The following is a 15,585-nucleotide window of genomic DNA, read 5'->3' as shown; positions in this document are numbered from 1 at the left end:
CTTTCTCCCAGGACAAATTCATTTTACTTATGCATAGATCTAGTCATTTCTTTCCTTTTGAAAAATCTTCTGGGGTTCTGTATTGTCTCCATTCTAGTAGGGGGATATGACACAAACACACATAAATAAGACACAAAATAATAGATGTTAATTAGATTATTGCCTCCTTCTTCCACCACTTATTTTTAATCTTCCACAGTATGTTATTCTTCAAAAGAAATATAGAATCACTCTCTTATTCAATAATTTAATAAACATTTATTAGGTGCCTACTCTGTGTAAGACACAATCCTACATTCTATGAATACAAAGATAAAACCAAAATGGATTATCACAGAAGCCCAGCTTTGAGAGAAGCTCAGAAGCCGTTTAGTCTATCCCATACCTGAATAAGAATTGACAAGTGGACGGCCAGTCCTTTCTTGAAGATACCCAGTGAGGAGGAAATAGTCACTGCCCCAAGGAGTTTATATTCTGGTTTTTTTTTCTTACAAGATCTGTACACATGAAATAGTTAAATGGCATGACAAGACTGTCTAAGTGCCAAAATGAGTATTATAGATGTTAATATGGAAGTTCAGAATGGGCAAAAACAGATAAGAAGGCTTCATGGAGAACATGGGGCTTCCTCCCTGTGTTAAACTGTTTTGGTGATAGTCACACTGAAAAAGGAATAAGCACATGTGATTCTAATAACTCCAGGTCAGCCTTGCCATTTCAGACCTTTGTTTTCTCCTGGTCCTTGTTCATAGACCATCACTGTCTGGGTCACATGTTCATTCTCCATGGGAAAGGTTAGGGTTGTCTCTAGATATTGCTTCCCCTCATTGGGCTTCTTCATTTCTACTCTGCTAGCTACAGACCAGGGATTTGTTGGACATTATTCATGTCCCTATAGTTTCGTAAGCCATTTGGGCAACAATAGTACAGTTTGAAACAGCTTTGTCATCTGAGTTTCTTGTTATTAAACTAATTCAAGTTTTTATACTGGAAAATTCTTCCCTTTATAAGCTGGGGTTCTGCCTGCCTGAATTTTTGCTTTCCTTCTACCCCTTGGGAAAGGAATTCTTACAGGGTTTTGTTTTTGTTTGTTATTTTCCCTCCCAGAAATGAAAACCCTTCAAAGACTTTGCCTTTTATTTGTTTTCTTGGGGTTCAATATATAGCAGCTTTTTTGCAACTGGAATTTGTACTTCTTTAAATATAAGAATATTTCTGTTTTGTTTTTCTTTCTACTTTTATAGTCTTTATACTAAATGTTTTCACTCATCAATTAATTAACCCAGCAGGTACATATTGAATGCATACTATTGCAAGGCATTCTGTTAAGGGCTCTGGATGATACAAAGAGTAAAACAAAAATACAAATTTAAAAGTACAAATACAAAAGAGTAAAAAGAGGGTCTTGCCCTCATTGAACTTCCAGTCCAATAAATTGAAAGTAGCTCATCATTATTTTCCCAAAATACTAAATACTGCTCAGCAGCCACCTAAAGATTCCTAAAGGAGCTATGGGGTTGCAAAGGAATTCTAATTCTCTGCTATATATTTCCTCCTACTTGGAAACCTTATGGGATTATTCTGTTATTTGAATTAGGTATAAAGGGATCCAAGAAGTTTAGCTTTGCATCTGAACTTCTGGATGTTTGAACTAACTACTGAATCTTATGAGATCCATTTATTACAAGTCGAGAGGTCTTGCTTGCTTCCAAGAGCCATCATTCAGCATGTTAGGAACCAGCAGCACCAGAAAATACTGTGAACATTGGCAATGGCCCATGAATCTGACCTGTTTTGGCAGTCTGGTGGGAAAAAGGGGAGTGTTAAAATATAGATGTTCGAAGTTTGGAGGGTTTGTATTTTTTTTATCTTTCTATGCCTGCCTGCCATAATTGTCCCATAAATTCTGTTTCTTCCTTTTAGTGCCTAGATTAGATTAAAATCTATACATAGCTGCATCCATATAAGAAAATTTACAAAAATATAGCAGCAATAACTAACTCTAGCAGGTCCATCAACTCCCATTTATGAACAATGAACACTTAGTTCCATTCTGTCAAAGCCTTCATGTTAAAAGTAAATATGTGTAGGCTACTTTTTATAGTGCATTGCGGTGATGAACAAATTGAAGAAACATTTGAAAACCTATAGAATTGTTTATTCTAAACATACTTAAATTGAGGCCAGAATGCATTATACATGTTTCTTATACTTTTAGAATTGTTCATCTGGATATGGTACCAATGTGTATACTTTGGGATATTTATTTGGATTTAGGATGGCAACATTTAATTTAGGAGTTTAAAGTTATTGTAGCATTGTTGATTAGTGGTATAGTTCTTTTTTCCTGCCTTTGAATTGCTTAACCAACTTCTAAAAACCCTAAAAAAGGTATCTGTGCTTTCTGTCATCATAAGAAAGTCTCAGGGAGGATCCCCGCCTCCTACCCCCCACTGAAGCAGATTGCAAGGGATCTGTGACTAAGGAGGTAAATCCTAGGCATATGAGTTAAGTGACTTAACCCAGGGTCACATGGCTAGTAAGTGTCAGTGATGAAATCTGAGCCAAAGTCATCCCAACTCTGAGCCCAACACTGTAGCTATTATACCATATTTCCTCTACTTTTATAATTTAATATAAATGAATTTTTTGGCTCACACTGCCTTGTAGTGTTTTATCAAGCTTTTATACTATGCATTCCTGTGTTCACTGCTCATAAGAGATGCCAGGAAAGACCTTAGAAAAATTTACCATATCCAAGATTGCAGTTAATAAGGGGAAAATCCATCCAAAGCATACTTCATATTGCTATTTTGTGACTGACCTCATTGACCTTTACAAATTTATAGATATATATGTGTATAAATACATGTATACCTACGTATATACATATTTATATACATATATAACCTATAGCAATAATATTGACATATATATATTAAATTTGCAAGTGCTTTACATAAATTATCTCACTTGAGCTTTATAATAACCCTGTGAGGTAGGTGATGAACTTTAAGTAGTAATATATGAGAATTCAGAAATGAAAGTGCTTATAACATCCATTTTTCTCTAATATAAAAGCAATAATTTTGCTTTGCTAAAGTGAGTTTTATATTAGACATCATAAGTAAATTATTAGCAACTTTATTTTGTGATGTATATATTTTTAGGAAAAGGGGAAGGATAGGTTGCTGTGATGTATGTATGCGTGTTAAAACAACTATATCTATCTTTCCATCTAGATAGATAGATAGCTATATAGATAGATAGACAGGTAGATGGATGGATATCTATTGTTCTATCTGTCTAGATAGAGATAGAGATAGATTTATCTAGATGGATAGATCTATCATTATATGTATCTAATAATGAAAATTCCTTTTAGATATGAATTAGACTTAATAGCTACTAAAGTCCTTTCCAATTCTTAAGTTCTATGATTCTGTGATATGTGTGCTTTTGTGAATATATGTACAAAAACACACATGCACACACATATATCTGTGTGTGTCTTGTGATTTACTAGTCTGAAATGTATATTTTATACAGTAAAGGTGTACTAACATTGCAATATAGAATCCAAATGTAAATAACTTGCATTTTATGTTCTCCAAGCTTTAAGCACTCATTCAATATTTGTTGAAAGATCTCCCCATGCTTTTTTTATCCATCCTGTTCACTCCCATCTTTCAGAACCTGGTTTAAAATTAAGATCCTTCAAGAAGCACTCACTGATGAATCTTACTTATCCCATTCTGATCAGACTTTTCCGCCATGTATCTACAGCACTTATGGATTCAAAATATTAATTTTCAATCATTGACTTTTTTCTTTATAATGTTCTTAAATCTTTGTGGTGGAGATTTACCTCCAATTAGACTATAAACTCCTTAGGGACAGGAATTTTCCTTTTTATGTCTCCCACTAGAACTGTGCTGAGAGTATGGGATCATTCCACTTTGGGAATTAGGCGGCGAGCTTCATGGCAAGTTAGTGTGGCCCGACTTGTAGCCATGGGAGAGGGGTTTCAGAGTTTCAAGGGTGGTCAAAGGCATTCTTGTCCAACATAGGCTTAAATAACCCAGAATAGGGAGGAGGCAATGGCAATTAGTGAAGTACCATGACCAAATAAAATTAGTGTGAACAGGAATTATACTCCCATTCCACTTCTCCCTTCTTGTTACAGCAGCTGCCTTCCAACACCTTCTCAGTCTGCTACTACATATAATGCTGATTTCAATATGATTATTTTTGTATAAAAATGTTGGAGAGAAGAAGAGAAAACAAGGGTGACCCCTCATCCTCCCAGTCTTGGTGCTATTTCCCAATACACCTAGAACAGGGCTCAATGCAGAGAAATACTGCTGAACGACTTGCTGGTTGAGGGGGAAGTCTGGGAAGGTGGTAGATAATCAAGAACGACAGATAAACAAAAATTCATATTTAGTTGGTATTGGGGGGCTCTGTGTTTCTTGCAACAGATTTATCTTCCAAATCACATTTGGCTCAAGCTAATAGGAAAATTAATTTGCATTCCCAAAGCACACATTAGTTAGGGTGACCTCAAAGTTTTAGAGTGGGAAGTGAACCTAGGAAAAAGAATTTACTGCAGGTAATTCATGAAGGACAATCAGAACATTCATTATCAAGAGATGACTTCAAAATAATAATTATAAAAGATTTTATGACATCACAAATAACCATAGTTTTAACTTCTTGTTGCTATATTAAGAAAGAAACCCATAAAAACATTCATTTCATTTGTAAAGTGACATATAGCTAGAGATGCTGAACCTTTTAAAAAAAACATTTATTTCCCACAGCTCTGAAAGTGAATCTGGCTCTCAAAGTGCTTGTGATCAGCTTGTAACACCAACAGCCCTGGCTGCCTGTACACGAGTGGACTCCTGCTTTACTCCGTGGTTTGTGCCATCCCTCGCTGTCTCTCTCCAGTTCGCTCACCTAGAATTCCATTTCTGTCATCACCTTGATCAGTTGGGCACAGGTACTCTAGATTCTGAAATAGAGTGCAAACCTTTCTATCTTTCTTATTTTGTTCTGCTGGTTCTGAGTCACACTGTTCATTAACAGTTGCTCTGGTAACTTACTTCCAGGAAGTGCAAAGAAGGGTTTCAGTTTCAAATTGATGCCTTCTGTTGCCTGTATTAGGAGCCTTCAATGCCCAGAGTACTGTGGTCGCCTATTGCCTTTCCCAGGGGACTGACTATTTTTAGAAGTGCCATTCATTTTCCCTGGAACGGTGAGGAGCATTGCCAAGTTTGTCCAGCAGCAATAGCTGTAGCCACATGAGGCAACAGGCATGTCCAGCAGGTGTTCCCTCTCTTTTCAAAAAGCTTATAGGTCTTTTATGTTTTCCACCGATACCATTGAGCTAGTACATTTTACAGTACTCTTGAAATGCTTTAAGACTTTGGAGCTTCTGTAATAAGGATTTTTGAGAAATCTACAAGAATTACAGGTTTCACTGTTATTCCAATTATAATCTTTTTGAAAGAGATGCATCTGTTTTTGTTCAGTGTGCTGTGTCATTGCATTAATGGCATAGACATTCCAGAAGTACTTCAGGATATTGCCTGATTTCAAATGCAGGAACACTGTCTGTTGGAGATGAACAAATACCTCAGATAACTTAAGCAGTTTTACAAGTTTTGATTTAAATTTTTCTATGATCCAGGAATAGCTTCTGACATACTTACTAATGTTAATGTTCCCAATCAGATAGTTACTTGTAAATCATTTTTGACCATACTCTAGCTTTCTAGTTAATGCATTCTGATACCAGGTGTTAGGACTTTCAACTTACACACAATGGAAAAAGCAAAAATCAGATTAAAACCAAACACAGCTGCTGGCAAGCATATTGCCTTTTCAGAAAAAAAAAAAAGGCGGGGGGAGATTAAGTGGCTTTAAAAAAAACTTTCTTGAAGAAACTGGTGTTTTTGAGAGTGGTAAAGAGGCACAAGGTAATTCTGTAAGATTCTCCTTACCTTTTGGGAATTTTACTTTTTGTATTTGGGAGTCTGTATTCCTCTGTGAGAGTAAGGGAATCTTTGATTGCTACTGATGGGAGAGGAGAGTCTGCTAACTGGAGCCTCAGTAAGACTTTCTTTTAAAACTCAACTCCAGATATAAAATAAACTTTCTGAAAAGGGAGTATGTTGTCTTGAACAAACAGTAGGCCCTTATTTCAATTTAGAAAAAATTTGAAAATTCAACTTTCTTAAGTGTCATCTAACCCCATGCATCACACTGTTTTCCTTTTCCAAACTTTTTACAAACTGAAAGTTCATATATTTTCCCCCACAGTGTATGGTCATCTCTTCTAAATTTGTTGTTTCCCTTGCTTGTTTGTTTTCTTCATAGTTTCACCACAGTACCTGCAACCATTCATCTCTGATAAGAATGTGCCAGCTGAGCTAGAATACATGATTCTCTCCTTTAGAGAACCACATGTTTATCTCAGGCAGTGGAACGATGGATCGGTCTGTCAGGAGTTCCAGTTCTCTACTCAAGCTGATTGCAAACTTCTGGAGTGCAGAAATGTTACCATGCAGAGTGTGGTGAAACCCTTCAGCATCTACGGACAGATCGCTGTTTCTAGCGAGGCAACAGAAAAACTTCTGGATTGTACTGTGATAGTTGATTCTATATTTGTAAACTTTGGGCAGCATGCAGTTCATTCTCTAAACACTGCAGTACAAGCTTGGCAACAGGTACGCACATTCCATAACTGTTTCCAAAGTGACCATGTTTAATTTTCAATTGGATGCTATGTCAGACGAGTCAAAACCAAACTACAATGTGACAGAATGAAGCGAATGGGCAGTGGAATATTTGGCGCCTGTTTCCACACTGGCAAAGCAACCCACATTATTTTTTAGAACTCTAGAGAATATGGGTCCTCCACACATGCATTGAATATTATACCCACATTTTTGTGACTAATGTGCCACATCTGTGTATAAAGTACCCTATTCCCCAGAATTTTTTCCAAGTACTTTATAGTTTCAGTTTGCCAAAGTTCCAATCAGGCTACTTAGTGTAATCTCAGGGACTGTTAAAGGAATGAAACACCAGTGTGGGTCTTTAAGATATCAGGCACTTCATGTTTTCTCTCTCTCTCTCTCTCTCACATACACACACACACCCCCACGATGAGTTGTATGTAATATGCAAGTGCAATGTAGTTTCTCTCCCTTGCCTCTGTTAACTTTCTATTCTTTCAGTGTACCATGAGGAGGCTGACTGCATGAATCAACTTTACACCCCACTGCTCCTTAATATTTTTTCACTTTTACCCCTTTTCATAAATCAGCACATACTGAAAAGAGGTGAAATGTTTGTGATGTCTGTCACATTTAAATTTTAATGGAAATAAGGTACTTTCAGCTCCCAGTAGCATGTAATTCATTTAACTGTATCATGTGACAGTAACACAAATTTCAAAGTAGTTTTGTGTCCTTTACTAGTTTTTAGTGTAATTTTTAAAGTAGAACTTTTTTTTTCTACTTAGGACTAGACAGTCATTCCCCTAAAATTCTTTGTATGCAGCATTTGGGGCTTCATTCCCCAAGTATAAGGTCCTCCTATTTATCATTGACCTAAAGAAGTCCTTCAGTTCTCTAACCTCCAAATTGTCATGGGACCAAATCATTCTATTTATATGCATGAAGACCTATATAAAGCTGAGGAATTAATTACCTAACATGGCACTACAATAGCAAAGTAAGAGAAGATAAAACATCTGCTTTATATTAAAAATTCTTTTTTAAGGGCATTCCATGGTTTTCTTGCTGCAGAGGACATGCGTAAAACAAGAGCTAGTGTGATCTAAATCTTTACAGCTGGTTCAAATAGCAATGTGAAAAAAATCTTTGTAGCTCCAATTTCTGGGTTTTTTTGTCATATTCTGAACAATGCATTTAATAAAAAACAAAAATAGAATATATAAAAGAGTCATTGATAGGGCATTTAAACCTAGGATTTTTTTTACTTAGCATCAGTGCCTGTTATAAGACGACCCATGTGTGGCAACTACTGCAAAATGGCCTTCAGAAATATCGGTTTCCTCCCAGGGTAAAGAATTCTCTTAGACACAGCTATACATATAAATAAAATATGGTGCATAAATATTTAAATGTTTTAAACCACATCAGAGTGTGAATGACTGACTGACTAACATGGTGCCTTGAAGGAGTATTCTGAGTTGGAAAAAAATTGAATTGTATATTTGATTAAGTAGAGCCATATGTCACGTAGTATATTGCTGACAGGTACATTCTATGAATAGTTGGTTCTGATTTATACAGGGATTTGGCAATGTTAACATGAGCCACAAGAGGATATACTTCTGTAATTGTTGCTGTAATTTTCTCGTTTCCTCCCATGTCAAGGGTACTTGCCACCATGTTCTAATGTGGTGGGCATCTAATCTTATGTATTCTAAAGTAAATTTAAAATGTACTCTTTTGAAATCACAAGATATTTGACATGGAAATAGACTCATGAAAGGTTCTTAAAGTCATTGTTTTTAAGATGTTCTCTATATGCCTTATCTGCATTAGAGGGGAAGTACAGTTTCCCAATCACAGGGTTCGTTGTGTAGCCATGTTCACATACAGTCTTTTTGCTGCCAACCAGAACATGAACTCAATAAGCAGGAGACACAATTTGAGTTTCTGCATATTTGTATTGCATTTATATCTCAGATAGATAATTTGTTAAGTAATGTAGATGGGCCAGGCAGTTGAAGCATGAAGCCATTTGGCCTTCCACGTTCAGGTCAGGAGTTCAAGATTAACAGAAGCCTTCACCAAGATCTGGTTTTTCTAGCCATGCATTCCTTTTCTTCTTCTCTCTTTCGGCAAATGATGTATGTTTCTTAAACAAGATTAAGGTCCTGGAATATCAAATGCAGTTCACTTTGTAACTTCAGGTGAAACCTGAGCAGATTAACACTTGAGGGGTGTTTTTAAAAAGGTGAAAATTGTGTCCATCTTTTTTATTTCATACAGTACTATGTTCCACTTTGTTACAAATTAGTCTCTGACACTCTAAACTCTACCAGGAATATTGACGCTATGGTAAATAATTATCAAATTAAATGAATATCAATAAATTATAAATAAACTATCAAATTAAAATAAGCACCTCATGTTCATTCAGAGTATGTGATGTCACATAAAATGCTTTAAAAAATGTTATCCTATGTCCAGCATTCCAAGAAGTGTTTAAAATTGTTACACTTACAGTGAACTCCACAGATGAAGAGTGAGTACAGTGAAACGGTTCCCTAAAGACTTTCTGTATTCTTTAGAAAAATATAAATAACCCCCTTGTGTTCTTTAATTTACATTTTTTCCTAAACCCCTCATCATTTATTAAAAGGTCAGTTGTAGAGATGAGGAAAGCAGTGGGGTTTTTTTTACCCTTTTTTTGGTGGTTGTTTTTTCAGAGTCCATCTGGTAGCTTAACCTCAGTGTCGCTAATAAAGAGATCACTAATCTTTACTAAAATGAAGTTTTGAATACCAGGACTTTTAAGACAGCTAAGATTTGGAGTGACCTTTGTTTTCCCATATTAGTGCTCAAAACATTAAGGAAAAGGATGACTATTTAATAACAAAAGAACTTGATTTAACAAGTTTATAAAAAATGTGTGATTGAAAAAGCAAATTGACTGGGTTACATGATGGGAGCAAGGGTTGACTTAAAGGATAGGCTGTGTGCCCCATAAGATCAAAAGAGATCAACGTGCACCCCCAAGTACATTGGGTGAACCCCCTTTAGTAAGCTGCTGGGAGGACATGAGTGAGAGTTTCATTGGGTGTACAAGTATGGAAAAGATGACATATGCCTCTGTGGGCAGGCCCCCATGTCAATGAGAGCACACATCTATTGGAGCACTGAAACAAGACAACTGGATTTTGAAACTACAGCAGAAAATGAAAGGATTATATCAGAGAGAGAGAGGGAGAGAGAGAGAGAGAGAGAGAGAGAGAGAGAGAGAGAGAGAGAGAGAGAGAGAGAGAGAGAGAGAGAGAAAGAACTTTCTTTTGAGTCCTTTTCTCATAACCCTCTCATCTACAGGTGATCACTGGGACCCTCAAAAGGATAAATGCTGCTTCTGCTACTCAGTGGAAATGGATATTGCTAATGGACATGATGGTAGATGAAGAGAAATTGAGCCACTTCTAGAACCCTTCCCCTTCCTGCCCCCCTCCCCCCAGAGTTTCAGTGCTCTAGATTATGAGCTACCCTCTGGCATCTTCCAGGTCATTAATCTCAGGCTGACTCTTCTGAGAGAATTCTTTATTGGATTGTGCCAAATTGGCTTCCCTTGGTCAGGTTCAGTCTAAACTTATTCTGATCTTCATCCCTCTAGAATTTAGGAATATGAGACCTTGGAGCAAGAGGAAGGAAGACTGTCAGTAAAATTCCAGGCTACCTGGCATAAGAATATTTTGACAGTATTTTAGATCTTCAGCTAGAAAAAAAACTAGAGAAAATTGGAAGTAGCATTGTCAAGGTCAGTCTGCCATAGATGAGTGAATGCAATGAATGAAAAAGCATTTATTGCGTGCAAAGGATTGAGCTTGCCTTCCCATTGGTGGCAAGATGGTAGCATAGGTAGAGACGGAGGGCCCCTTCTCCACAGATTGTCATTATATTTCAGTGACTAGCACTGTAGTGGATTGTGCCTTGGTTGACACATGTGTTCTGAACCTAATTGTGTGTGTGGAAAAGGATCTGGGTGTTGTAGTGGACCGCAAGATCAGTCCAGAGGCTGTCAGTCACAAACACTAATGTTATCTTAGGTTACATTGAGAAACGGTGTCCGGGACAAGGAAGGTGACCGTCTTGATGCATTTGCATTATTGTGTTCAGTTAGTTCTGAGCACCATTTTTTTAGGAGGATCTTGATAATCTGGAGAACATCCAGAAGAAGGGCCATCGGACTAGCAAAGGGGCTCAAGGCCGTACAACATGACGACTGGTGTGTTTAGCCTGCATGTGAAAAAATTCAGCATCAGACAGAAGAGCTCCCTTTACATGGTTAAAAGGCTCTTGGAAAGGAAACGATCTGCTCATGTCCTGCTCAGCCCCCAAGAGCAGAAACTGGAATAATGGGTGAATGTTGTCGAGAGATAAGTTCAGGCTTGATATGAGAGGAAACTTAGCAATAATTAGCTTTTCTCAAGGGTGGACATCCTCAGGCAAAGACTAGTGTTTGGCACACCGTTACAGGGATTTTTATTGATTTGTTAGGTATGAATTATACTAGATAGGTTTGGAGCTCCCTTCCAACCCTGAGATTGTCTGATTTGGTTGAATTCATGGGGACTGCTAGGGTGTCAGAAAGGCTCCACCCTTCGCTTGAATCTGCCGGTTTGCCAGTAACTGAGGTCCATCAGGTGCTGGACATTAGCTGAAGCATATTTATTCACAGCAGCGACACTCTGTAAGAGCGGTGATTACTTTTACCAATCTTGAAAAAAAACACCCTGGCTTTTAAATGGCCTCTAGACCTGATCAACCTTGCAGGCTCAGTCCCTGAGCAGCATAAGGAAATCTGCACCTTTCCTCTGTCTTTCTCTCAGAGGAGTTACACTCGCACATTTACACTCTTCCATAAGGAACTGGAGGGCTTTGTTACCCAAACGATCCCTGCTTTTGAAAGAGTACACACTGTGTCTTGGGTAATGGATCTGACGGTCACATCGAGAAGAACTCAAACCTTGTCATCTGCACTTCTGGAGCACTATTTGAAGAGCACCAGCCCGCAGAGCTTTTTTTTTCTTTTTTTTTTTTGGTAGCATGTTAATTTACTTGAAGAAACCTCAAAAGTTTGAGAGATCTCATTGTTCTTATTTTTCTGTGGTGTATGATTTATTTTACAGGAACATAAATCGAAACATATTCTTGGAACATTTTGAATCTCTTTTAAGGTGTGTGTGTACCACACATTCAATGCTTATGCTTGGGAGTATAGAATATTTTGTATACCAGAGCTAATGACAAGAGATCTTTTCGTGTTTTTGTCTTGTAACTCTCGCCACTGGGCAGACAGCTGCCAAACATCTTGCAATTAATCTGATGCACGTTGGCTTTCCTCTTCTTTTCCTTTCAGAACCAATGCCCTGAGGTAGAGGAGTTGGTCTTCAGCCATTTTGTGATCTGTAATGACACACAGGAGACACTGCGGTTTGGCCAGGTGGATACTGATGAAAATATTCTGCTGGCCAGTCTCCACAGTCACCAGTACAGCTGGCGTTCTCACAAGTCCCCACAGGTATTTCAGAAAGTCTCACAAACACAGTGATTGTTAAAGCCGGCTGTTCACGTATTCTGCGTTTTTATGCCTGTATCCAGCTATTTCTTTTTAAATCTCCCTGGAAACCACATGGTATAGCAATATCAGAAAAAGGATGGAAGAAACCCAGAAATGTTAAGGGAATAAAATGAGGTATATGTACAAGTTCGTAGAGATTCAGAGGTCTAAACTGAACCTTGTTCAGTCCAGGAAGAGCCAGCAAACAAGAGGGATGATAAGCAGAGGGCTTCGTGGTAGCTTCACAAAGACGATGTGTGGGTAGATTCAGTGTGTGGCTACAGTTTGAAATTAATACTTTGTAGAGGGGCAGCTGAAGAAATGACTCGCCCTAATGTCAGAAAGACCTGTGTTCAAGCCCTGCCTCTGACACATACTGGTTATGGGAAGGTGGGCAAGGCACTCACCTCTCAGAGTTCCCCAGGAAATCCTTAAAGGCCACAAGTTAAAAGGCACTTCTGATCTGTATCCACACCAATGAAATTACATGTCAAGATCCAAAAACTCAAACAAATTATTAGCTTCAATTAAGTCAGTATTCAGTGTAGTGGTTTGAAGTAAAAGAAATTTCAGAAAAAAGTACTCTAAGCATATTGTTCTCTTTTAGAACTCCAATTATAAAGAAAACTATGTGTGCCTATTATTGAAAGGAATTTCTTCAAGGGGCGAGTGAACCTTCCCATGCAACCCTAGAGAGATGAGGAGGGCAGCTTCAGACTTTGTTATGCCTTTATCCTCAGTGGAAATGGGATACTATTTGCTTATTTGGGTCATCAGGGACTTGCCAAAAAGGTCACTGTCCAGTGTGAAGAAGGTAGCTAACTCTTACCATCTCAAATGTGAGTCAGAGTTGCAAGGAGGAAGAATATAAATCTTCCCCCCCAACTTTTTATTAAAAATTCATGTTTAATTCAAATTGACTCAATGGGACATTAAACTACAATAAATCCCTTTTGCAAAGTTCCCATATGACTTGATAATATATTTATATTTTTAGGTCACATCTATAGGTTTTTAATTTATCATTTCCTTTGTAAGAAGTTTTTCTCTTAGAAAGTTTTTAAACAATTTGCCTCTGGTTAAAGAAGGTTTTCATATTAATGATGTTTATGATAATGCAGTATTGGTGGACAAATAGAAAACCTTCAAGCTGTGTCTTCAGTTGTTTAATATTGCTATGCCGCTACAAGGTACCCAGCAAGTTGCAGGCTGCGGGCCAGTGAAAAGCCCAGAGGAGGAAGATTTGTTCCACCTTCTGTCATTTGGAGGATGTATAAGCTAAGTTTAAATATCCTCCTAAATTCCCAAACATTCTATGGGAGCCAAAAGGGAGGAGCTAACAAAGAATGAAGAGCTGAGTCAGAAAGACCCCAAACTGATGCAGAGAACAGTGGGATGGTAGATTAGAAGAGAAAGCAAAAATAGTTATTAGGATTATCATACTATTTTACATGTTCTTAATGCAATGGACTTTAAAGTGGACTTTTACGATCGTCATCTCATTGTATCCTCACAAAATCTCTATGAGCATATGGTATTATTCCCATTTTATAGGTAAGGAAATAGACACAGAAAAGTTGGGTCTCCAAAGTAAATCATATAGATAATGATAGAGGTGGAACTAGAACCAAGGTCTTCCAGTTCTTAGTGTTCTTTTCACCACTCTGCCACACACTTCTTTCTGCTACCTAATCTTGCTTTTTTGGGTAGGTTGGAATCAAAGTTTTGAGAGGAAAGCTTCAAAATTTAAGCATATAACATTTATTACCTAGGTTCAGTCCAAGTATAGAGCCTTGTGAAGACTCATGGTTTTACCAAAAGCACCAAGTGACCTCTAGAAATATGTACAAACAGCACTGAAATGAGAGAATCCACAGTTCATCCTTTTTTTTTGTCTGTACCTGTACCCTGCAAATGCATTGTCCTGTGTTTCAAGATGTTTTGTAGTTAATGTAATGAATGAACTGTATCCCCTCTTAAAATCTGTGCTGTAGAAGGCAATCATTAGGACACAGATTTAGAGCTGAAAGGAACTTCGAAGGCCATCTAGTCCAAACTCTCATTTTACAGATGAGGGAACTGAGGCCCAGGGGGTAAATTGCTCAGTGTTGTACAAGTAGTGAGTGGAAGGGGCCAAGATTCAAAGCCATGTGCTATACAAACCTTGAAAGAGAAGAGGCCATGATGAGTATCTATAGAATTTCTTACCTCAACAATTGCAAATTCTGCTATGTCAGGAGTTGTTTACCTCTCTTGTGTGTATGCCATAGACCCCTCTGGCACTCTGGTGAAGCCTATGGAATAATATTTTTACATGCATAAAATAAAATGCATAGGATTATAAAGGAAATATATTGAAATAAAGATGTGATTTTTTTTCTCCATCCAAGTTCACAGACCCCTGGAAATCTTTCCAGAGATCCCTTAGGGATAAGTGAATGCCAGATTAAGGACCCCTACGCTCCATCTTAATGAGATATTACACTGGGTGGGGGGAAAGGGGGAAGAAGAGAGGAGATAGAAGAAGAGAACTCCTTGGTCATTATTCATTCAAAATCTCTAAGAAGTCTTTTCATGTCCAGAGAACTTAACTCCACTTAGCAATGTAGCTTATATTTCTGAGGTGTTTTGGTTTTTCTTCCAGGAGATCAAGAAAGCATTGATGACACCTGGAAAGGTTTCAGAGGGGTCTTAGAACCACACGCACTCTTGCTAGCCACAGGGATGGGAAGAAGACACACTTTAGAAATGTGATCCAAAGCTGAGAAGCCAGAAAAAGAAACCTTTCACAGTTGAGGAGCCGTGAAGCTCTCCTTGTAGTTTCTTGCACACACTCTGAGAAAGAACCACTTACAATGCTGGACAAGGCACAACTATTTCTTGCCTAAACAAACAAGAGTGAACAAAACAAAAATGTTTTTTGGAGAAGTCATGAAAATATTCAGCTGGACAAAGTCAAATACCCTATCACATCATATCCTTCTGTATCAAAGGTTCTTTATTAGACTGCAGAGGAGATTGGCTAGAAGTCATAGAATTAGAATGTTAGAGCTGAAAGGGGCCTTAGAAATCCCAGTGAGTCCTCTCCCTTGATTTACCAAAGAAAAAACGGAGAGTGGTGAAATCTGGGAGAAAGTAAGTGACTTGCTCGTGGCCACACTACCCTAGAAAAGTAGTGTTCTTCTGAGAAGCTCCTCACACAGCAGAACAGATCTGCTCAGCTCAGAGTGAGAG

General features: G+C 37.8%; 1 protein-coding gene across 1 annotated transcript in view; it reads left to right on the top strand.

Moving 5' to 3' along the window:
* The window catches only part of VPS13B (vacuolar protein sorting 13 homolog B), a 1,100,792-nt gene that overhangs the window by 971,724 nt on the left and 113,483 nt on the right, over positions 1 to 15,585 (top strand). Inside the window, 3 exon segments of the mRNA XM_036759288.1 lie at positions 4,824 to 5,005; positions 6,385 to 6,734; positions 12,151 to 12,312. Coding sequence (XP_036615183.1) covers positions 4,824 to 5,005; positions 6,385 to 6,734; positions 12,151 to 12,312 — 694 coding nt within the window.

Source organism: Trichosurus vulpecula, chromosome 1 (genome assembly GCF_011100635.1).
Source record: "Trichosurus vulpecula isolate mTriVul1 chromosome 1, mTriVul1.pri, whole genome shotgun sequence".
Lineage (NCBI taxonomy): Eukaryota > Metazoa > Chordata > Mammalia > Diprotodontia > Phalangeridae > Trichosurus > Trichosurus vulpecula.
Note: the sequence above shows the minus strand (reverse complement) of the source record. Positions and strands in the feature narration are given on the sequence as shown.